A 23,500-nucleotide genomic window follows, 5' to 3' on the forward strand; every position below is an offset into this window, starting at 1 on the left:
ACTTCAAACAAAAGGCAAACAAGCCATTACGTTTGCCCACATAGAATTAAATATCTGAACCATAAATTTCACATATTAACAGATGAGATTTAAAAAATGTAGCGTTACTTATAAATATTACCATGTACAAATAGTTTAACATGTCACATATCATTCTCAAAAAAAAGTACAGATAGATCAACGCCTTTCTATTAAAAAACTTAGATGCAAAATACGACAACCACAAAGAGTTCGGTAGCCATCTTATGGTAGACTAAAAAAAGAATCCAAATAAAAAAAAGAAGACCCTGAGAAAGAGTCTAATCAAAATACATGTGATTATGTTCAATACCAAATGGAGAAGTCGGACTCCTGCTTCTTTCTTATAACTTACTCAGCTCTTTAAAAAAAAACTTTGTGTACTTGGATTGGAAAATAGATTTGTAGTATACATACCAGAAAAAACGGGGCAAAGATCAATTGGTCTAGATTATAATGGTTGAGATCTAAAGTCTAATAATACTCCCTCCGCCCGAAAATACTTGTCATCAAAATGGACAAACTGGAATGTATCTAGAACTAAAATACGTCTAGATATGTCTTCTTTTGTCCATTTTGATGACAAGTATTTCTGGACGGAGGAAGTAGTTATGTATCATGTAATTTTTTGGAAGGTAAAAAAATTAGTTTTAGTTCTTCGCCTTCTGGGCAAAGGCCGTGACGCAAAGACTCTTAGGTTCTTGTCGCTAGTCCTGGCCTTCTCCTTCCTGAGCCAAGCAAAGGAAGCAAGCAAACGAACCGGGCGATGCAGTGTTGAGCTACACAGGAAGAGCAAGTCAGGGGAGGAAATCCAAACCAGATCAAAGCACAAAATCAGTAAATAAGCCATCCATCTCACTGGTCCTGTCTACAAAAGCAATTTTCCTCATTTCCCAGGTTCGCAACCAATTTGTTCCACATACCAACACGAACCTTGAGCCAGATCCTAAGATACCAATGTAAGATCTCTGAAATAATGATAGGAAATGGACATTGTAGGTTTTAAATAATGCTAAATTGCACGGTAGAACTCAGGAGCGTGTATTATTTCTTCTTGATATTCCTCAAAATTAAATTCTTCTGTTGTACTTCAAAATAGGCGTGTCTCTGAACTAAGAGATACAAAATAAGGCATCAATTTGAGAAATCCAAACGATGAGGATGAGCCATCTAGCATAACGCGTACGCGCACACACACATAGAGAGAAGAAAAGCAAAGCATGAAGGAAGAAAAGTGAATATAAATCACACATCCATAAGGTTGACTACATGGGAAAGTTGTACTTGAAATACATCCATAAGGAAGTTGACTAAAAGGTGAACAATCTACTAAAAAATATGCATATATATTTTTACGATAAAGGGTGTTTTATTGACTCATAATATATTATCGAGGGATACAATTACAATGAGCCACACCCGGCCTCTGCATAACTTGGATGCACACAGCCAACACACACCAAAGGATCACGTTGGCAAAAAGCTAAGTCATACAAGACCGAATTTATGCCTAAGTGAAAAGTAAGAGAAAGAAAAAAAAGTCATGAAGCGATACAAACAGCGATTGACGATGTACAACGATAACCATCAGCACCAACTATGTCATGAGAACACAAGGACCACGAAAACGGTTCTTCAAAAGCGACGCCTCCAAGTCAGATAGTAGGTTTTCACCCTGAAGATCAAGTCCGACCAAATTCCGAGCAATGCCTTCGTCAAGGTAACGACGCCAAAAATGCCGCCATTGCCAGGCATAACCGATAAGAGGCTAGACCTAGGGTTTTCACCCTGGAGCTCAAGACCAGGTACTCGATATGCACCACCCAATCGAATTCGTCATGTGTTATCTCATCCACTTGCCACTGAGCCCAGTTGTTGCAAACACGCACTGACCTGACGGCAGGTGAGCATACCCACATGAGCAAGCAACTAAACCGCTACAAGAGCTGCTCACCATGACACGATAGACATTGACGGAAGAGGAAGGTGACTGGCACCGCTTAAATCCCAATGGGATGCTCGAGAGGCCATGTACTATCTTCCGAGGAGCAACTGATGGCTAATCTGAATTAGACAACACCACCATGGGTCGCCACAAGCTCCATCGTCCTTGCACACGAAGGCCCAGATCCACGGCACGATGCCTCCTTGCTGGCGGCGCGGGTGACGGCTGCGGCAACCGCTACTTCTTCATCGGCACATCCCATCCAGCCCCTATGCAGGAGAGGGGGACCACCAGCCGCGTCGGTCAATGACGAGCTGGCTCTCCATGACGGGATGCAGGGCGGCGGTGGCTCCCTTTCCTCTGCCGCACGCAGCGAGGCAGCGATTACTGCAGATCCATGTCGCCATTGCAACCAGCACCTCCATTGCGTCAAGTTACTGGTCGCAAAAGGTCTCATGCTGTCCGAAACGCATCATCGACAGAGCCCCCCCCGGCTGCCGCAGGTTGCAAGGGCCAGCCCGCCGGAGCTGGCCAGCGGCGGCGGCGAGGGACGGGCGCACAGAGGATGCCCCGAGAAAAGTGGATCGACTCGCTTCCCGTGTCGCCCACGCGGACGACGCGGGGGCAGTTTCTCTTTATGCACAAATCGATTTCTCATCGTAACAACATGAAGGAGAAAATCAACCAAGCAAAACAGAAAAGAGAAACAAGATATAAAAACATGACTAAACCATACGTCACTTCAATGCAAATTAGGGATGATCGTGAGCATCCCACATTCACCCAAATGACTACATAAACACAGAGTGGATGTAGCATTTGTCTTACCAAGATAAATGAAAACAGAGACCTGATCTTTGTTGCTCAAATCGGTAGCTTTTTTATACTGGAAAAAGCCTTTCCATTAACCAACAACCATAGCTAAATCATTGTTCATGCACCTTGCCAAGTAGAACAAACATTTGCTTGCCAAACAAAGCTCAGGGTTTGCATATTAAGCTGCAGTGCATTGGGCAACAGACAAGCAATTGGGTATTATTAATTGATGAGACTGTAGTATGTACCTCAGGTGTAGCATGGGCAGAAGAAGTTCCGACAGACGGTGGAGCACGGACAGATAGATTTCCAGCAAAGTCGATGGTGTATAAGCACGCGATGCTGGTAACTTGCGGCACGATTATATTGGGCAAGCAACTTGCGATGTGATCTATTTGCTTCCGGTCGAGGGGTTCCATAGAACCAAGAAACACGCCGGACTTCTCTTTTGGTGTCATATAAATCCCCATACATACTGAAGAAGGAAGTTTCCTAAAGAGAAGTAAGTTTATTTCAGAAAGGATGTGTAGCAAAAGCTGTTCGCTCTTTATAAGCAAGTGGCCAAGTGCAATGTGTGCCTCGGTTCTTCAATACTTGTATGCCACACATGAATATATTGGATGTTTGACTGAAAGTTAAGACTTGCAGGTCAATACATCTCATTAAAATCTCTAAGATTTATGTTATAACCTACTGGTAGATTTTGAGATTAAAGGTGAGATTAAGAGCATATGCCCTTCTGTTTCAATACCACTAAATTGTGTCTCAGTCTTTTGTGGGTAGCATCGAGAGTAAAAGACCAACGAGTGCAAGAATTGGAACATAGAAGAATCTTGCCTGGGCATGATGCCATCAGGTTCTATGCCAAGATCGAGGTAGTAGAGCTCCCTCAATCTCTCTTGCCATGCCCTCCCTTTGACCATCAATAGAACAGTCGCTCTCGCTTGCCCTGCTTTTGAAATCTCCTTCTGCACCGCTGCAGATCAGTTGGCAGTATAGGCCGAGCTCTCCCATCTATCATCACGTTGAGCGCATCTATGCTTACTTCCCTTGTATCATCACAACGGATGCTATAAATTTGCTTGTGTCCTTGTCATAAATCTGAGTTCTGCACAATATGAAAAAGAAAGAAAGTCTGTTAATACAACATAATGATAGTTCCAAGGAAACATGTACTATGACGAAACTGGCCATGATAGTACGGATGTCATGTGGATGGACGTAATTGTGCAGGAATAACCGGACGAGTACTCGGATATCGACAACCCACCGGAGAGATCAGTGCACCCTACTTTAAACGTAGTTTCCTGGTGTCGCCACAGTGGTTGATGTTGCAGCAGTACCTGAGTCTTACCTCAAACTCCAAAGAACATGGCGCCGCCGACAACGCCCGAGGATGCAGGGAGAGCACGGAGACCGCTCGGCCAAACGGGTTCAACGCCACGTTCAGCAGGAACAGGTACTGCCGGCATTGGGCACGGGCCGAGAAGGCGTTGAAGCCGTCACAGAGCTGGACCTCGACACACGCCCAGGCCCAAGCTCGGTCATGCACGGCCACCCGTGCGTGTCGGCAAAGTGGTCCAGGAGTGCCGCCGTGGAGCTAGCGAAACCGCAGTCTGCCTGCGGGCAATAGCACGGCGTCGTGAGGGCACGCCTTGAGGTGGTCGGGGTGGTCATAGTAGGCCGGCGTGGCTGTGAAGCCGTGGGCAGCGTTGGCGCACGGCACCCGGATGGACTCTGTTAGCCTCTCCAGTGCGATGTTCCAGCGATAGCCGCCGGTCAACCGGATGTGACACACACGACACCTCCTTGCCGCCACCATCTTGTCGCGGCACCGCGAGGATATGGTATGACCGACGCCACACTGCACCCGAGCAGAAATGATGTTCCAGTGTTATTGGTACACAAACTTGTAATGGATCGGCCTAGGATGGACGACGAGCGTAGGCACCTGGAAGACTGGTGGCTTGAGAGGGAGGTAGCAGATGCCGCAGTTGAGGGTATCGTCCCCATCCACTATCATGTTTGCGAGCGCCATGCACTTCGCCGCCGGCTCCATCGTACCTGGAACCCGAGATTGCCGTCGTTGTTCTTGTTCTTCTTCTCTTGTTTTTTTCCTATGGAAATACTAACATCGTCTCCTCCCTCGTCGGAGGTCTCGGGCCAACACCTTGAATCCACGGTCGCCCCTCGAGATGCCACAAACCCTCGCCGCCGACTGCCTCACACGGATGGCAGTCCCATCCCGCATCCTGACCTTGTACCGTACTGCCGACACCAGCACCACCGATCACCGTTCCAGGCCCCATCGCTGCCATCACAAATTAAATAGGTACATAAATGCTTTCATCGTGAGGTTTATTTGTCATGATAGGTATATGCACGTGTGTTGCACCGGAAGTTGATTTTTTTAAGCAACAGAGGAACATATGGGCACACATCATGAAGCAAATCAAATAACAAAAAGGAGATTATGTTTTGGTTATGAACCATAGAACTTCTGACAACTTTGTCCTGAGATATACTAAAGCCAAAGAATATCATAGAGGGAAATCAAATTATCTGAACGACATGATGTTATTTCACAAAATAAGTTAAATTTACATTTGAATTTTAAAATTACCAATTGGTCATCTTTACATGTAAATAAAAAGGTGGGAGTCAATATTACAATACGCTTACCAAAAATGTTCCTCTACAAAAAATTATCATGAAGAATCACCTGCCAAGAATAAAAACTGAGAGCAAGTCTGCAAAATAACAAATTGTTAACAATACATTCAGTAATATAAATCTCACTGTTCTTGCACACCCTTCAGAGCATATCAATTTTTCCCTTCAGACTATACTCTCCTCTATGAACAGAAAAAGAAAACCATAGAAACTAAGTTCAAGTCTGCAGAATAACACAAAGAATCACTAACAGTTCAGTACCATGTGAATGGAGACATACCATACCATCCTTTTTACCTTCTGACTGCACTTCTATTTGTGAGAATTCCAGTAAGTAGATGGCAATTTAGCAAAATACAACCATTGGAATATGGGAAGCCGTATAAACTGAATTATGTAGATAATATCACATGTGCATTATTGGCCTCTAAGATGGAACAAAACTGAATACTACCCAAAACAACACACAAATCTGACTAACAATTTTAAAATTTCATATCTCTCCTATACTACCTAATAAATTCAAGTTGTATACACCTTTTTCAATTGCACAAAAATTTAATTCAGTTTCTAAAGTCTGCAATACCCCCATAATTCTAAACAGTTTGCAATACCCCCATTACTAACTCTAGTTCAGCAAATCCCTGAGGAAGAGTCATTGGTGAGGATGGGCTAACTCCGCTATATACCATAACTATTCTCAACTACCATATCCAGAAAAAGTATTGTCAATTTGAGAGGATACCGAAATTGAGTTACAAATAGAAATAACAAAAGTAAAATGTCAAGCATAAGTAGTCTATTCAAAGGAATCATTCCCAAAAGAAATTCTGAGCTGAACACCAGAGCACAGCGAGTTGTGACAACTCACATCCCAAATGATAGCAGATTTATTTAAACTGCCAGTAGCATCACAGTACAGACGTTAAAACCAGTAGCATTATAGGAACACTGTACAGTCAGTTCCTGCATGCATACCTGCCGGTAACCTTGGTACCATCACCGCTCACACTCCTCTGTGTGTCCTTCATTGTCATCATTCCTTCGTCAAACAAATCCAGCAAACGCACACAATCGAATCACCTAATGCTTCGGCAACTCCAACAGCACGTTGTTGCTCCAAGCAATCAGTGAACACCACGGAGAGGGGCGTACTTGGATCCTAAACTCCAAGCAAACAATTAATTAAGATCCCTTGCACACACACACACACCGAGAGAGAGAGAGAGAGAGAGAGAGATCGGGGTATGCCAGGGTGAGGGATGAGTGGAGCTGACCTACGGAGCGCGGCGCCAGCAGGTTTGGGGATCGCGAGCAGGCGGCCTCCATCCGCGGCAGCGTGCGTGGGCGAGCAGGGGATCGGCGTTGTTTTCCGGAGGGGATCGGCGGCGGCGGCGATCCAGAACTGACGACGAGGGCGAGATCCGGCGGGGTCTTCTCGAGTCGTCCGCCAGCGGCGAGATCCGACGGGGCCGATGGGGTAGGGGTGGTTCGAGCGTGCGATCGGGCGGCGGCGGAGATCGATCAGCTATGTGAACGAGGGATCGGGGTTTTGTTTGCACCGGTTTTTTTCGATCGAGTAAGGCAGAGGTGGTGCCATGACGAAAAAAACGGCGGTGGGAGTATGACGAAAATAAACCAGCGAAAATTAACCGCGCGGACTATTCACCAAGTCGTCCATTAGGAGTAGAGATAAGTCTACTTGGCCACAATCTGAATACAACTCGGATCACATCCGACCAGTGTCCCGGGATCCGACCTCTTGGTTCCTTCCCTTAAGCGCGCGACCCCTTAGGTTCAAGCCGGCTTGGTCACAGTTCGGATCACCTCCGAACTGCATGGTTGGTAGCGGCCTCTAGCAAGGCATGCCGAACACCAAGCAGACTATGAAGCTGGTTAGTGAACCTGTACATCACACTTACATTCCTTTTGCCACACGATATATGTTGTCGGGCTCAAGGCGAGTCTGTCATCCTTGTGCTAGCCCGACCTCTTTCTCATTTGAGTGATGTCGACCACTCTCCGGATTATCTCATAATCCTTGTCGCATGTCCATGCTTATCCTGGTCGGATCACACGAGGGGCCCAGAGTATATCTCTCCTGATCGGAGGGGAAAATCCCATCTTGCTCGACCATGTCTCGCAGCATGGGTCTGGACAAGCCTGAAACCTACCTTTGTAACTACCCAATCACAGAGTAGCGTTTAGTCGGCCCAAAGCAAGTATGTCACCATCCCGAGTACATGTGCCAGCTCAGGTCTTAGGACATAGAACGTATATTGTACTAGAGACTCACAGATGACATATCGCTGCGTCTCATAGTTGGGTCAGTCCGACTCGGACCTTATCTCGACTCGGATCCGACTACGTCGATTCCGATCGGATCCTTCCAAGTCCATATTACCCGGTTAGCATCCAATGCCCCATGGCTAGTGAGACCAAGCCATCGACCGTGTCATATGCTAGTCTAGGTGGCGGCGCGTCCACACAGTCCTTTCGACTAGGGACCTTTTAGGACACATCATACAATGCATAGTCCCACAAACAAGTCACGTACTTGCTGATACACATCATTGATAATGTCCAAGGACTATCTTTATTCATAAACACATAGGAAATATCCTCATACATGATTGCCTCTAGGGCATATCTCTAACACAAGTTTGCCTGACCAACTCTCTGTTTGCCTATTACAAAAATCGGTCCTACCGAGTTTATGTGATCGGTCTCACCGAGATTACGTTATGCCCTAACCCTAATGAAATCGGTTCCACCGGGTTGACATGCCGGTCGCACCGAAAAGCCTAACGTTCACATTTTGAACTAAATCGGTCTGACCGAGTTTCATGATTCGGTCCCACCGAGTTTGGTGAATTGTGTGTAACGGTTAGATTTTGTGTGGAGGCTATATATACCCCTCCACCCACTCTTCATTTGTGGAGAGAGCCATCAGAACGTGCCCACACTTCCAGTATTCATTTTCTGAGAGAGAACCACCTACTCATGTGTTGAGACCAAGATATTCCATTCCAACCACAAGAATCTTGATCTCTAGCCTTCCCCAAGTTGCTTTCCACTCAAATCATCTTTCCACCATATCCAAATCTGTCAGAGAGAGTTGAGTGTTGGGGAGACTATCATTCGAAGCACAAGAGCAAGGAGTTCATCATCAACACACCATCTATTACCTTTTGGAGAGTGATGTCTCCTAGATTGGTTAGGTGTCACTTGGGAGCCTCCGTCAAGATTGTGGAGTTGAACCAAGGAGTTTGTACGGGCAAGGAGATCGCCTACTTCGTGAAGATCTATGATACGTCTCCAACGTATCTACTTTTCCAAACACTTTTGCCCTTGTTTTGGACTCTAACTTGCATGATTTGAATGGAACTAACCCGGACTGATGCTGTTTTCAGCAGAATTGCCATGGTGTTATTTTTGTGCTGAAATAGAAGTTCTCTGAATGACCTGAAACTTCACGGAGAATATTTTTGGAATTAATAAAAAATACTGGCGAAGGAATCAACACCAGGGGACCCACACCCTGCCCACGAGGGTGCAGGGTGCGCCCCCTGCCTCGTGGGCCCCCTGAGGCTCCACCGACGTCAACTCCAACTCTATATATTCACGTTCGGGGAGAAAAAATCAGAGAGAAGGATTCATCGCGTTTTATGATACGGAGCCTCTGCCAAGCCCTAATCTTTCTCGGGAGGGCTGATCTGGAGTCCGTTCGGGCCTCCGGAGAGGGGAATCTGTCGCCGTCGTCATCATCAACCTTCCTCCATCACCAATTTCATGATGCTCACCGCCGTGCATGAGTAATTCCATCGTAGGCCTGCTGGACGGTGATGGGTTGGATGAGATTTATCATGTAATCGAGTTAGTTTTGTTAGGGTTTGATCCCTAGTATCCATTATGTTCTGAGATTGATGTTGCTATGACTTTGCTATGCTTAATGCTTGTCACTAGGGCCCGAGTGCCATGATTTCAGTTCTGAACCTATTATGTTTTCATGAATATATGTGAGTTCTTGATCCTATTTTGCAAGTCAATAGTCACCTACTATGTGTTATGATCCGGTAACCCCGAAGTGACAATAATCGGGACCACTACAGGTGATGACCGTAGTTTGAGGAGTTCATGTATTCACTAAGTGTTAATGCTTTGGTCTGGTACTCTATTAAAAGGAGGCCTTAATATCCAATAGTTTCCAATAGGACCCCGCTGCCACGGGAGGGTAGGACAAAAGATGTCATGCAAGTTCTTTTCCATAAGCACGTACGACTATATTCGGAATACATGCCTACATTACATTGATGAACTAGAGCTAGTTCTGTGTCACCCTATGTTATAACTGTTGCATGAGGAATCGCATCCGATATAATTATCCATCATTGATCCATTGCCTACGAGCTTTTCACATATTGATCTTTGCCTAGTTACTTTTCTGTTGCCACTGTTACAATTACTACAAAACTGCTATTGTTACCTTTGCCACCATTATTGTTACTTCCATACTACTTTGCTACTAAATACTTTGCTACAGATAATAAGTCTTTCAGGTGTGGTTGAATTGACAACTCAACTACTAATACTTGAGAATATTCTTTGGCTCCCCTTGTGTCGAGTCAATAAATTTGGGTTGAATACTCTACCCTCGAAAACTATTGCGATCCCCTATACTTGCGGGTTATCAAGCTACCCTAGTGAGGCAAGTCCTTCGTGGGTGATGGCCATGGTGGGATAGACAAGGTTGCTTCTTCGTGGACCCTTCGTGGGTGGAGCCCTCCGTGGACTCGCGCAACCGTTACCCTTCGTGGGCTGAAGTCTCCATCAACGTGGATGTACGATAGCACCACCTATCGGAACCACGGAAAAAAATCTCTGCGTCTACATGGCATTTGCCCCCTCCAAACTCCTCCCTTTACCTTCATATGCAAAGTTTTACATTCCGCTGCTACACTCTTAGACTTGCATGTGTAGGTTGATTGCTTGACTTGTTCTAAGTTGCTAAAATCTGCCAAGACTTAAAAGTGGGAAAAGGCTAGATTTTTATTTGGTCAAGTAGTCTAATCACCCCCCTCTAGACATACTTTCGATCCTACAAGTGTTATCAGAGATTTGGTCTCCATTTGCCTTGATTTCCATAGCTTTTGTTGATCATAGCCTGGTTTCACAACCTAGGAGAGTATGGCGTCTAGCGAGGGAAATTACCACCATAGAGGTCCTTACTTTGATGGTACAAATTTTGCTAGTTGGAAGCATAAGATGAAAATGCATATTCTCGGACATAACCCCGCCATTTGGGCTATTGTGTGTATTGGCTTGCAAGGTGAATTCTTTGATGGGAGAGAACCAAACAGTGAAGCTACCGCGGAAGAGTTGAAGATGTTGCAGTACAATTCTCAAGCTTGTGATATCCTCTTCAACGGATTGTGCCCCGAAGAATTGAACAAAATCAGTTGTCTTGAGAATGCAAAGGAAATTTGGGATACTTTGATTGATATGCACGAAGGTACCGACTCCGTCAAGGAATCCAAATTGGATGTGCTTCAAAGTCAAGTTGACAAGTTCAAAATGAAGGATGCTGAAGGTGTCGCTAAAATGTACTCTAGGCTTGCTCTCATCACAAATGAGATTGTCGGCTTAGGAAGTGAAGAGATGACCGATAGATTCATCATCAAGAAGATCCTAAGAGCCTTGGATGGAAAATATGATACCGTGTGCACATTGATCCAAATGTTGCCCAACTACAAAGATCTCAAGCCAATGGAAGTCATTGGAAGAATTGTCGCTGATGAGATGTCACTTAAGGATAAGGAAGAGCTTCACAACAAGTCAAGTGGTGCTTACAAAGCTTCGTGTGATGCTCCTACATCATCAAGTGAGAAACAAACCTTCAATGAGGAATTGAGCCTAATGGTGAAGAACTTCAACAAGTTTTACAAGAGTAGAAGGAAAGAAAGAAGTTCCAAGTCAAGGTCCTACAATGACAAAAGATCTTCAAGTCGTGAGTGTAATTGCTACAATTGCGGAAGACCCGGACACTACTCCAATGAGTGTACGGCTCCCTACAAAAGAAGAGAAGATTCACCCAAAAGGAGAAGTAGGAGAGAAGAATCACCACCAAAAGAGAGAAGGAGTAGAGATGATCGTTATGAACGAAGAATCTCTCAGAGAAGCAAGGATTTGGAAAGGAAGGACAAATCATCAAGGAACTACTCAAAACGAAGACATCAAGCTCATGTTGGTGAATGGGTATCCGGCTCCGACTCCGACCATCACTTCGAAAGAAGTTATCACTCCAACTCCGAATATACTCAAGATGAAGGTGTTGCCGGTCTAGCACTTGTGTCAACCAACTCCTACGACGTATTTGACTCACCAAATGAAGGAATTGGAAGATGCTTCATGGCTAAAGGCCCAAAGGTATCACACCCCGAGTATGTTGATTTCAATAGTGATGAAGATGATTTGCTAGGTGATGATGATTTACTTGTTGACAACTCTAGTCATGAAAACTATGATGAATTTGTTGTTAATCATGCTAATCAAGATAAAATGAATGATGATGATAAGAAGGAGATTGAGCATCTAACTAAAGAACTAAACACTCTTAAGTTAGCTCATGAAACTACCTTGCAAGATCATCGAGAACTTTTATAGACTCATGAGAAGTTGCGCTTTGAAAAGATCAATCTTGAGCAAGAGCATGGGTTCTTAAAAGCAATCAATGATGATCTTCGCAAGAAAAGTTCTTCTTACATCGCCAAGCATTTACTCTTGTCTACTTACATGCCACAAGTTAAATCTAGCAACAAAAGTAAGAAAGATTCTTCTTCTAGTAGTAACAACAATCATGTTAAATCCAATGTTGTTGCATCTAGTAGTTCTCTTGATTCCACTAACGATTCTCTTAGCCAAGCTACACTTGAGCAAGAAAATAGCTTATTGAAGGGAATTATAGAGAAAGGTGTTTACAAGAGCCTTGCCGGGAGTAAGCAATTTGAGGAAATTACGCAAGCAAGGAAGGCACCAGAAGAATCAAGGTGTTGGTTTTGAACGAAAGTTCAATGCCAATGGAGTTGAGTGGGAAGAAGATGATTACCCCAAGACGAAGTTTGTTCCTCAACAAGAGAAGTATGATCCTACTTGTTTCCAAGGGACACAAGCTCAAGATGATCTTCCACCACAAGGCCACAAGCAAAAAGGCAAGGATAAGCTTCAAGAGGGGATTGATGCATTTGAAGAAGCTCCTAAGGGCTAGGTCAAGTGGGTTCCCAAGACTACATCAAGTTCTACTTCATCAAGTACGACTACAACCCCAAGGATTCCCATCAAGATGATGTGGATCCTGAATAAGAAGAACTAGAGAGTTCTTGAGGGTGACTTTGCCAACATACTTCACTCATATCATCTTGGAAAGGACAAGTGCAAACAACTTCCACATCATGCACTAGTTCAAGGAGTCACAAACCCTCTTGTTGGTAAGACAAGGGACAAGGTAACCTAATGTTTTCATGGACATCTTGTGTGTACATCACTCTATGTCAATGGATATCCTCGTTTGTTCCTTGTGGGACTAACCTGTGTAGGTATTGAAAGTGCAACTCACTCCAATGGATTGCTCCGAATGATCTACATCAACATTGAGCATCCACATCTTCAACATCTACATGAAGTCATCATCGACAAAACCCAAGGTTAGTTCATCCCTCTTAGGGGGGATATCACATCTATGGGGAGCTTTACTCTAATCTATGAGCTAAAGCAACTCTAATGGTGTGAACACAACAATGCTTTATGTAAAAGTGGCAACCCCACTTGTGCTTAAACAATGAGTATGACCTATGATCAAATGTTCTCATTTGACTCCTAAGTCAATATACTCATATATAGATGACCTAGTCATCGCCAATTGCTTGATAGATCCTAGAGTGTTTGTGCATGCTTTGTCACATATTTCATTTGCCATTTTATTGTGTGAGCATGTTGACTGCATATTTCACTCATTCGAGGACATCCACTTGTTGCTTTGATTGTTTGGCTTTTTCTCTTTTGCCAAGTGGATGGACAAGAATGCCTAAGAACTTCCTCTAGCTATCTATGCTTTTCTCGTCTCAAACTCTATTCATGCGACATCACAAAGTTTGATCAAGTCAGATTTGAACCACTCTGTGTGAGGAGCACTCAGAGTCCCCGATTCGTCATAGAATTAAAATTCCAAAACCTCTCTGTGCATTTCGGTATGACTGATCCATCTTGTTTAGTCACACCGAGTTCACTGAGTTGATCTAGGTTTTCAATCTCAGCGCAACCGATTTGAACTTTCCGGTCACACCGAGTTGCAGTAACCGCTTGCGATTCTGCATCTCGGTGCCACCGAGTTGTTCCACTCGGTCACACTAACATGGTCAGGATATATAAACCCACGGGTGAGATTTTGGAAATTTCTTCAAAACTCCTCAGCCCGCATGTGTCCTGCTCTTCCACCTCGGGTCTCCGGATCGTCTTCTCGTCGCCAGCAACCTCCCGCCGCTGGTTTCCGTCGCCGTCAACGGGATTCACCCCCACCGTTGCCGCCGTAGCGAACTCACCGCCGAACTAGGGTATGAGTTCGATCTTTTGTGCTAATTCCTTACTCCAATTCTTAGCACAATGCAATGCCATGTTCTTTACCACGTATGAGATCAATCTATCCAGAGAAAACTTCCTTTTAGTTTAGGTTTGATTCGAAAAATTAGGGTTAGGTTTCCGCCGAACTCATCTCGGACCGACCGAGTTGTGGAAATCGGTCTCACCGATTTGGCTTAGGCCATTGCACTTGCACTTTTCGGTCTGACCAAAAGCTGCAAATCGGTGCGACCGAGTTCAACTCTCTGTGAAACCCTAGCAATCTTGGAGCCACCGAAATGTGACTCGGTCTGACTGTGTTCACTAGTTTAGACTCCAAAAGTTGCTTCGGTGTCGCCGAGTTTAACAAATCGGTAGCTCCGAAATGCTTTCTGTGGAGAACTAAAACTAAGTTTTTGACTCATCTCCTTTGCAAAAACTCTACACTTTGTGATGCTCATCCACTCTACCTCATCTATAACTATTCACAGGGCCTGCTGTCAGTTTTCTTGCTAGAATGTCTGACCAGAGTGATAGCCAAAACAAATCAGAAGAGCAAGTGCACATGACTGAGGGCACTAGTCCCTGAGGCAGCTATGATGAGGGCAGCAGGAGCACTCCAAGCAATTTTCCCAAGGAAGCCACTAGATCAAGGAAAAATAGAACCTCAAATTCTGAGGATGAGGACTATGTGGCTACAGAGGAGGAAGTTAGCTCCTAGAAGAAAGTCATGAAAAAGGAATATGGTACTGCTGCTGCAACAAAGCCTGGTTTGCACAAGAAGGCACCAGCTAAGAGAGTTCCAATGTCTAAGGCCAGATCCTCCACTCAGGAAACCATGGAGTTCACACTTGAACCAAAGGAGGCTGGTGAGGGCAAGAAGAGGAAAGAGAGGGTCATGAAGACCACTGCTAGAGTCTTTGGGAGATCCTCTATGCTTAGAGATCCAGCAGAAGAAGATGAAGAAGAAGAGGATGCTGCACCAGCACCCAAGTCCCAAAAGCTTATGGGGGATGCTATCATGTCAGCGGCTGCCCCTTCAAAGCCCAAGGCTTCCCCCAAAGCTACTGCTCAAGCTCAGAAGACTTCAAAGCCCAAGAGGAGCACTAGGAACATCCCAGCTGAAGAGAAGAACAAGGCCCCAGTGCCTGAGATGGAAGAAGAATATGCTGAAGCTCAAGTGCTAAGGAAGCTTAAACCAAAGATTACAGATCATAATGACAGTTATCCAGTGGCAGTGGATATGAGTGTCGGCGTCCTAGGTATGGGGGTCCCCAGACTTGCCTGCCTGCGGCCCACGACGTGGCTCCACCAGCGGCCCTGTACGACCCATCTTCACCAGCAAACACTCAAGACCCTCGCGAGGGGCCAGGCCTCGCGAGGCGGACGACACAAGACCTCCTCGGGGGCGGCCTCACCAGGCAGGCTCGGGAGGGCGGCGAGATCAAGGCAAGGGGCACCTCGCGAGGTTCCTGTGACGCAAGCCATGATGACCGGGGCCAGGCGCGCGCCAGCGAGCGCAGTGTCCTCGTTTCCTCTTTGGTGCTAAAGAGGCAAGCGCAGGCGAGGAGTCCCGAGGCATCAGGCAAAGGTTTCCATATCAGTGCAACGAGACCAAGACCAGCAGGATGGCAGGACGAAGGTCACCGTGGAGCCCAAGACGGCGTCACCACCAGAGCCTTTGGCAGGCGAAGACCACCTTTAGTCAGGTTAGCTTGTACTAGTTGTCTTCCTTCAAACTTGGCCGTTGTGGGATCCCTTCCTGCCTAACATTTGGGAAGAGGACCAGGGCCTCTATAAATAGGACTAGCCACCATCATAGGGGAAGGAGAGATCTAGGATTGGACTCATTCCACCAAGGCCAACTCACCAGCTCGCCGAGCTCTAGAATACCTCTCCTCAGGAGGCTGTTCATACCTTGTACTGTTCATCCTCAGCCTACAAGGCAATCCACCACACCACAATGGAGTAGGGTATTACACCACATCGGTGGCCCGAACCAGTATAAAATCTTGTGTCTCTTGTTCTGTGGGTTCGTCGAGCTAGGCCTTGAGATCATTGCGAGAGCGCGCTAGGGAGAGAGAGATCTTCGTGCGCACCCCAGTGTTCGAACCTCAAGGGTTTTGCTGGAACCCGTAATCCGACATTTGGCGAGCCAGGTAGGGGTGCGCCGAAGCCTCTCTTCCATCAGCAGACCCGCCAGCACTCTGCAGCGTCGATGTCCGGCGACCTGAGGGCCGACGCCGACCACTGGGCAGCTTGGCCAGCCCGGGCAGCGTCGTCCGCCCAAGAAGACCTCAACCCCGCGCTCCAGGCGGCACGCGCACCGCCAAGCGCTGCGGGGTAGGCGGCATGGTCCGACGCCGTCCACCCTTACTCCGCGGCGCACGCTAGCTGCCACAAGGGCCTTAAGCTATGCTACAGCGACGCCGCCGCACACCCGACGGGAACAAGCGAACATGAGGGCAACGCTCACGATGGCGCGGGAGCTGCTGCGATGCCGACTGATGGAGAGCGGCTGAGATGCGTTGCTGGAGCACGTTGTCGAGCTGTTGGACGCCGCGGCCAGGGGTACGCCACATGTTTGCTTCTTGCATACGCCTCAGGTTGCGGCCAGATCGCGCGGTGGGTGTCGGTGTCAAAACCGGCGGATCTCGGGTAGGGGGTCCCGAACTGTGCGTCTAAGGCGGATGGTAACAGGAGGCGGGGACACAATGTTTACCCAGGTTCGGGCCCTCTCGATGGAGGTAATACCCTACTTCCTTCCTGATTGATCTTGATGATATGAGTATTACAAGAGTTGATCTACCACGAGATCGTAGAGGCTAAACCCTAGAAGCTAGCCTATGATTATGATTGTTGTTGTCCTACGGACTAAACCCTCCAGTTTATATAGACGGAGGGGGCTAGGGTTACACAGAGTCGGTTACAAGGGAGGAGATCTACATATCCTTATTGCCAAGCTTGCCTTCCACGCAAAGGAGAGTCCCATCCGGACACGGGACGAAGTCTTGAGTCTTGTATCTTCATAATCCAACAGTCCGACAGAAGTATATAGTCCGGCTGTCCGAGGACCCCCTAATCCAGAACTCCCTCAGTAGCCCCTGGATTAGGCTTCGATGACGATGATTTCGGCGCACAGATTGTCTTCGGCATTGCAAGGCTGGTTCCTCCTCCGAATACTCCATAGAAGATTTTGAACACAAGGATCGTGTCCGGCTCTGTAAAATAAATTCCACATACCACCGTAGAGAGTATAATATTTTCACAAATCTTAATCTGCTGACAACTTTTCATAGCATGGTGTTCTGTCGTGGTCTGGTCATGTCAAACCGTTTTTCCCAGCCTGCCACAGCACGTGTTGCGAGGCGGTTTTATTGACACGTCTTGTCGAAGCAGAGATCGTGTTCCTCTTATCACGGGATTCTCATCAATACGGGTGTGGGTAACCCAATCGCGCCTGTTGGTATGACTCCTCGATTTAGGCAAGGTCCAAACGGCCACGCGGAGGACGCTCGGTATTCACCCCCTTTATAAAGGGGCCAAGGCCTGTCCTTTTCTTATCGCGCTCGATCCTTCTCTTCCCCCACCTCGAATTCCAACACTCGAGGCTCCGGCTAAGCGCTTCGGACCTTCAATCATGTCCGGATCCAACCTTCAAGGCCGGTGGATGGCGTCCTCTGTCACAGAGGAGGACATCAAGAAGCTAAGAGAAGCTAGGTATCTGATCACTGAAATCTCGCACAGGCTGCCTGCTCCAGGGCAGGTCATCCCTACTCCCGAATCCAACGAGAGTGTCGTATTTGTTTCCCACCTCCTCCGAGGGCTAGGCTTTAGTCTTGATCCCTTTGTTAGAGGCCTTATGTTCTTCTACGGGCTCGATTTCCATGATCTGGCTCCGGATCCCATCCTTCACATCTCGTCGTTCATCGTCGTGTGCGAAGCCTTCCCCCGCGTCACCCCACACTTCCGCTTATGGCTCAAGACCTTCAATGTGAAGCCGAGGATGATCGATGGGCAACACGCAGGGTGCGGAGGTGCCATAATAAGCAAAGGAGCCGATGCTCCATGGCCGGAGGGTTCCTTCCCGGAGATGTCCAACTCATGGCAGCAGGAGTGGTTTTACATCACAGCTCCCCGAAGCACTAAGTGGGCAGCTGCCCCCGCCTTCCGTTCGGCCCCCCCGCCGCAACTGGCGTCGTGGGTCAACAAGGGGCTGGACTGGGGGCCAGTTGATGACGTGCCGATACTGCAGAGTCGCATCCGAGATCTCCTCGAGAGAGATGTCAGCCTTGTGAAGGTAATGCAAGTCATGCTAGTTCGTCGGGTCCTGCCATGCCAACGTCGACCTCTCCGTATGTGGGAGTTCAACCCGGAAGAACCGTGAACTATTCAGCAATTCTACGGCGTGACGCTCAAAGGGATGTATGGGTTGTTCTTCGGACCACGAATAAAGTGTCCGGACACCACCGAGGATGCGGGTCTAAACTGTAATCGTCCAGATACCCAGGTAAGTAATTCTGCGGCCGAACATGCTGTCTTTTTATTTATCACAACATCATTCTAAAAAGTCGCTCTTTGACCAGGACTGGATAAAAAAGGCGAATATGATCAGGTGTTCGGCTCCCCTTCCCGAAGGCTCACTGGATCCTGTACTAGCCAGGATGCTTGAGTATGCACCTCACCAGGTGCCATCAGAGGAACATAAAGGGAGGAATAAGGAAGCCGAAAGCGGGCTTCACGCATTACTCATCCAAACCGGGGGAATTAGTGTCTCCACGAAGGAGGATAACCGGGGAGAAGAATCTAAAATTCCCTCTCCCCAAGGACGGAAGAGGACCGCCTCTAAAGATTTGGAAATGGGGGTTTCCAAACAAGGGAAGAAACCTTCGCCAGGGGGTCCTGCCCCGGAGGGCATCCTTACCGCATAGTGCCCGCAAGGGGATCAGCCCTCCACCGAGCTTATGTGAACAAGAGTACTTTTGGTAAATATATCATGCTTCATCTCTGAGGACAATAACCGAGACATATGTCTTACAGTTCGGATCGTAGCCCTTCTCGACAGAGTTCGTCTTTGGGAGATCTTCTTCCGGAGATGATGGAGAGCGAAACGCCTCCCCCTGTCTCCTCGCCTCATGAGGCGGACGACCCTGAGGTGTCGTCACGGAGAATTTCTCCTGATCCGCCAAGGCCGGAAGGTAACCCTTCGGCCACCCAAAGTCCGGAGGATTCATCTCCTAAGGAGAGCAACAGAAAGAGTCCGGGACTGCCCGGTGCACAACCGGACGTACTGATGAGACTTCTGGAGCAAAGTAATATATATATTTTTTGACAGTACCGCACATGCTAGGTGTGCCCTTATGCAGACAGTAGCCCCTGAGACTCTGGTTGCTGTCTAAAGGCGGCAAACAGAGGATCATAGTCCCAGGTAATGATCATGCTACTTTTATGTGCAGGCGGCTGAGCGTCCGGTGGCTAACCGGACTGGTGAGTTTGCCGAACTGAAGCGGCAACTTGATGCAGCAGATGCTGACATCGTGCTTGTAAACAAGCGGCCTGACGAGGCACAGGGTATGTATTCTCAGGTGGTTAATAGATATTAAGAGGAGCATGACGCTAGTATCTATAATATGCTGTGACTGTAGATGTAGCTGCTGCCGTGGAGGCCCTTCGGGCGGAGTTTGCCCAAGCCAAGGAACAAAGCAGAAGAAGTGATGCGGCCGCCCTAAAGGCGGTCAAAGAATTAAGAGCCGAACAGGCTGCTCATCGCCAGAGCGAAGATAAAATAGCCAAGATGCCTGTTAAGCTGAAGGATGCTGCCGACCGGTATGAGCTTCTCGAAAAGGACAATCAAGCAAAAGTGGCGGACCTGGAGAAAGCCATGGTAGCAGCCAAGGAGACCCGCTCGAAAATCAGAGCAGCGAAGGAGGAGCTTCGGCAAGCCGGAGATATCACGGCTGGGAAGCACTTTTTGTTGCGGACGAAGTTCGGAGATCCGAAGTATGCCCCTCTGGATCAATTATGGAGTGCTGCAGACGCGTACGTGGACTTGGAACGAGTGCTGCTGATGCGACTAAATTTTTCAAAGATAAAAAAGATCATGAAGTGGAAAAGTTGTTCTGGTCGTAGTTCGGTGCTCCAACGCGTCCACTGCTGCTGAATGAGCAAATGGCCGAGTGGGCTGAGCTCCATAGGTTGTCCGGGCTTGCCATGAGGTCTGTCGTGGATCATCTTTGGCCGGAAGGACCAAGGCCGAATAGTTATTTTGGTTTAGTGCAATGATTCCTTGGTGTTGTGCCGCATATCGACGCTGCAAAGAGGTCGGCATGCATAGAGGGTGCGCGGATGGCTCTTGCCCGTGTTAAGACATACTGGGCAGAGATGGAGGCCACCGCTATTGCAACCCAGAGTCCGGCCGTAGGCTAGGCATCGGCCGAGCACTATTTTGAAGAAGTCCTAGAAGGCGCTCATTTAATAGAGGCTCAGTGCTCAAAGAGTATCATGTTCTAGTTACATGTAACCCAATTGTAAAAACAATGCTATTAGGATTATAAAGGCTGTGTTTATACTTTTGCCTGAAAGTATTATGATGCCTCATGTGCGGCCATTTATGTATGTATATAACCTGAAAGTTTGCAGTCGTCGGCTTCAGCCCCCACGCATGTAATGCGGGGGTGTTCGGAAAAGCGCGTATTCACACTTGATCCAACGTCTTGGTCCGTTAAGGAGGTGATAGTGTGGCGAACAAGGCAATCGGACTATATTGCTTTAACACTTTCACTTAGCCATAGGAGTTTGACGGTGGGGCTACTATATAGCCCCTGGTACTTCCGCGTCTATCCGAAGATGGTGCGCGTACATACATGATCGGGAAACCGGTCCTTCGTTAATGCGGAGGAATCGCGAAGATTCCGATGAGTCATCGAGTGGTTGACCAGTCTCGCGCTGTATCATGACAGTCAGTTTTCGGCTTTCTCTACTGAGGTGCTCATTCGGATGAACCAGGGCACAATCGCAGTAGTTCTCCCAATGCTACCTTAGCCGATATAGCGGAACATAAGGTACCAAAACATGGGAGCCGGGCAAACCCAACTATTGACCAAAGATATGATCCGGAGGTGATGAATATAAGGCCAAACTCGCGACGCTGAACACTCCCTAAGGTATTTGGTCTTTAAAAAATATACCGGGCTGAGTAACCCCCTTGATAATGAACCCTGAATTTCCAGGTACGTGCATTAGTCTGGCGTGGCGAAATGCCAATAACGCCAGCATCCCTCTCGGTTATGTTTAGTATCCGGAGGGTGTAAAGCAACAAGAGACAGTAAGAAAGGTTTACACAGGGTCTTAATCTAAAAAGAAACCTTTGAGCGGGGCCCTGCTGCACGTCTGCGCCTGTGTCTGCGTTGTGCCGTATCCTGGAAGGGTGTAGCACGATTATCATGTGTAGAAGAGAAAAAATCAGGTGAAAGTATTCGTGGGAAAAATTGGTTATTCTTAATAAAGCATTAAAATTTAATCTAAATAAGGGCAACCCGAACCGTAGTTCATTTTTACATGCGGGAAGCCCCTAGCGCCACTTATGGGGATATATCCATCAACCCAATCTCAGGTTTATCTGAGCTGTTACAGCGAGTGTTGCGCCGGACTCATCTAGCCGTGTCCGCGGTCTTGATGACAGATCATTTATTCTGGTTGGAGAGGCCAGTCAGTGTTCGGCTGCTAAAGTCGTCACACATTCTTCCATACGCAAGGAACGCTCTGCGTTTCCGCTAACTATGATGGTGCCACGTGGACCAGGCATCTTAAGCTTAAGATAAGCATAATGTGGTACTGCGTTAAAACGAGCGAAGCCCGTTCTTCCGAGTAGTGCTTGATAGCTGCTTCAGAATGGAGCGATGTCGATGGTTAACTTTTCACTTCGGAAGTTGTCGGGAGAACCGAGTACAACCTCTAGTACTAGAGAGCCCGTGCAGCGGGCCTCTAGGCCTGGTATTACTGCTTTAAAGGTAGTATTGCTTTGGTTAATCCTTGTCGGGTCTATCCCCATTTTGCGGACTGTGTCCTGATATATCAGATTGAGACTACTGCCGCCATCCATAAGGACTCGGGAGAGATGGTATCCGTTAATTATTGGGTCTAGCACCAAGGCAGCAGATCCTCCGTGTTGGATACCATTCGGGTGATCCGTAGATGGACCTGGTCATACCGACATCGTTAGCCGCCCTATCGTGGCCATGGGGTGGTCGATCCGGCTGATTGGCCGTTTTATTTTTCTGCTGTGTGGGCTCTAGAGCCTCGTCATCGAATTCAGGCAGCAGCTTGCGCTTTGGATAGCTCTTTGTGTGGCGCCTGCCACCGTACTTTTCTGCAATGTCGAGCACTTTGTTCCATCTACTGTTGAGTGTATTTTGCGCGGCCTTGAGCCTTTGTTTCTGCTTCTTTAGGCTCCTCGCGGTGGCAAGAAGCCTTCTATGGAGGTTCTCTTGCTCCAAGTGCCTTTCTGGGATGATGTGTGCATCGTCGTCCGGACTGTTCTCCTCTCCGGAGACAGGTTGATTAGTTTTACCATCAGCGTCACCGTTGTCGGACGGCGGCTCCGTACTATGTTCGCCATCCGCAGGCTCGTCTTGCTCTGTCGCTGGGTCCACATGGTCGTTGTTTCTTCTGGAGTCGACCGGGGTGTTATTTTTTCTTGCGCCGTTGTCGCTGTTTTTGCCGAGGCGGGATTTGGAGCGGCGCCTACGCCGTCGCTTTGGTTGCTTCTCGAGGGAACTATCCTTCGCTGCATCCTTCCGTTCCTCGTCGTTGTTTTCTTTGGGTGTATCCACCATATATATATCGTGTGATGAAGTGGCTGTCCAGCGCCCTGTGGGCGGTGGTTCCTGTTCCTCTCCTGCATCGCCGTCCATACCGTCGATGTCTTCGGAGCCAAAATCGAGCATGTCGGTTAAATCATCAACAGTGGCTACTAAGTGGGTGGTGGGTGGGGAGCGAATTTCTTCGTCGTCTGCATCCCACTCTAGCCAGACATAGTTCGGTCAAGGGTCTCCTGACAAGGAGAGAGATCTTAATGAGTTTAGCACGTCGCCCACTGGTGACTGCTGAAAGATATCCGTGGAGGAAAACTCCATGATCGGTGCCCAATCAGATTCGATTGGCACGGATGCAGGCGGTTCGGAGCCCGTGGCTGGGGACGAATCCAAGTGCCCGGCAACACGGGTCTCATAATAGGTTAAGTCAGTATTCGGCTCTATCGCCGCTGCGTGCGCGGCCTCCGTGGCGGGTCTATCCACCCGTCCTCGGACGGCACGGTTTGCTCCGGATTGAGGGCCAGAGTAGTTGCAGGTGTGATCTCCCGAACACTGTCCGACAGCAGGGCTAAGTCATGCTCGTCGTGACTGTGTGGCGCACCTGACATGGGCTCGAATCCGTCGA

At 47.7% G+C, this 23,500-nt stretch overlaps 1 protein-coding gene across 1 annotated transcript; it reads right to left on the bottom strand.

Moving 5' to 3' along the window:
* Positions 1 to 710: 710 nt before the first annotated feature.
* LOC123049202 (uncharacterized) lies at positions 711 to 5,598 on the bottom strand. The gene is made up of 4 exons (XM_044472167.1): positions 5,462 to 5,598; positions 3,617 to 3,887; positions 3,028 to 3,271; positions 711 to 797 (listed from the first exon to the last, which is right to left on the bottom strand). The coding sequence occupies exons 2-4, from the start codon at positions 3,700 to 3,702 to the stop codon at positions 726 to 728; spliced, it is 402 nt and encodes a 133-aa protein (XP_044328102.1). The 5' UTR covers positions 3,703 to 3,887; positions 5,462 to 5,598; the 3' UTR covers positions 711 to 725.
* Positions 5,599 to 23,500: the final 17,902 nt, after the last annotated feature.

The sequence above is a fragment of the Triticum aestivum genome, chromosome 2D (genome assembly GCF_018294505.1).
Source record: "Triticum aestivum cultivar Chinese Spring chromosome 2D, IWGSC CS RefSeq v2.1, whole genome shotgun sequence".
Taxonomy (NCBI): Eukaryota; Viridiplantae; Streptophyta; class Magnoliopsida; order Poales; family Poaceae; genus Triticum; species Triticum aestivum.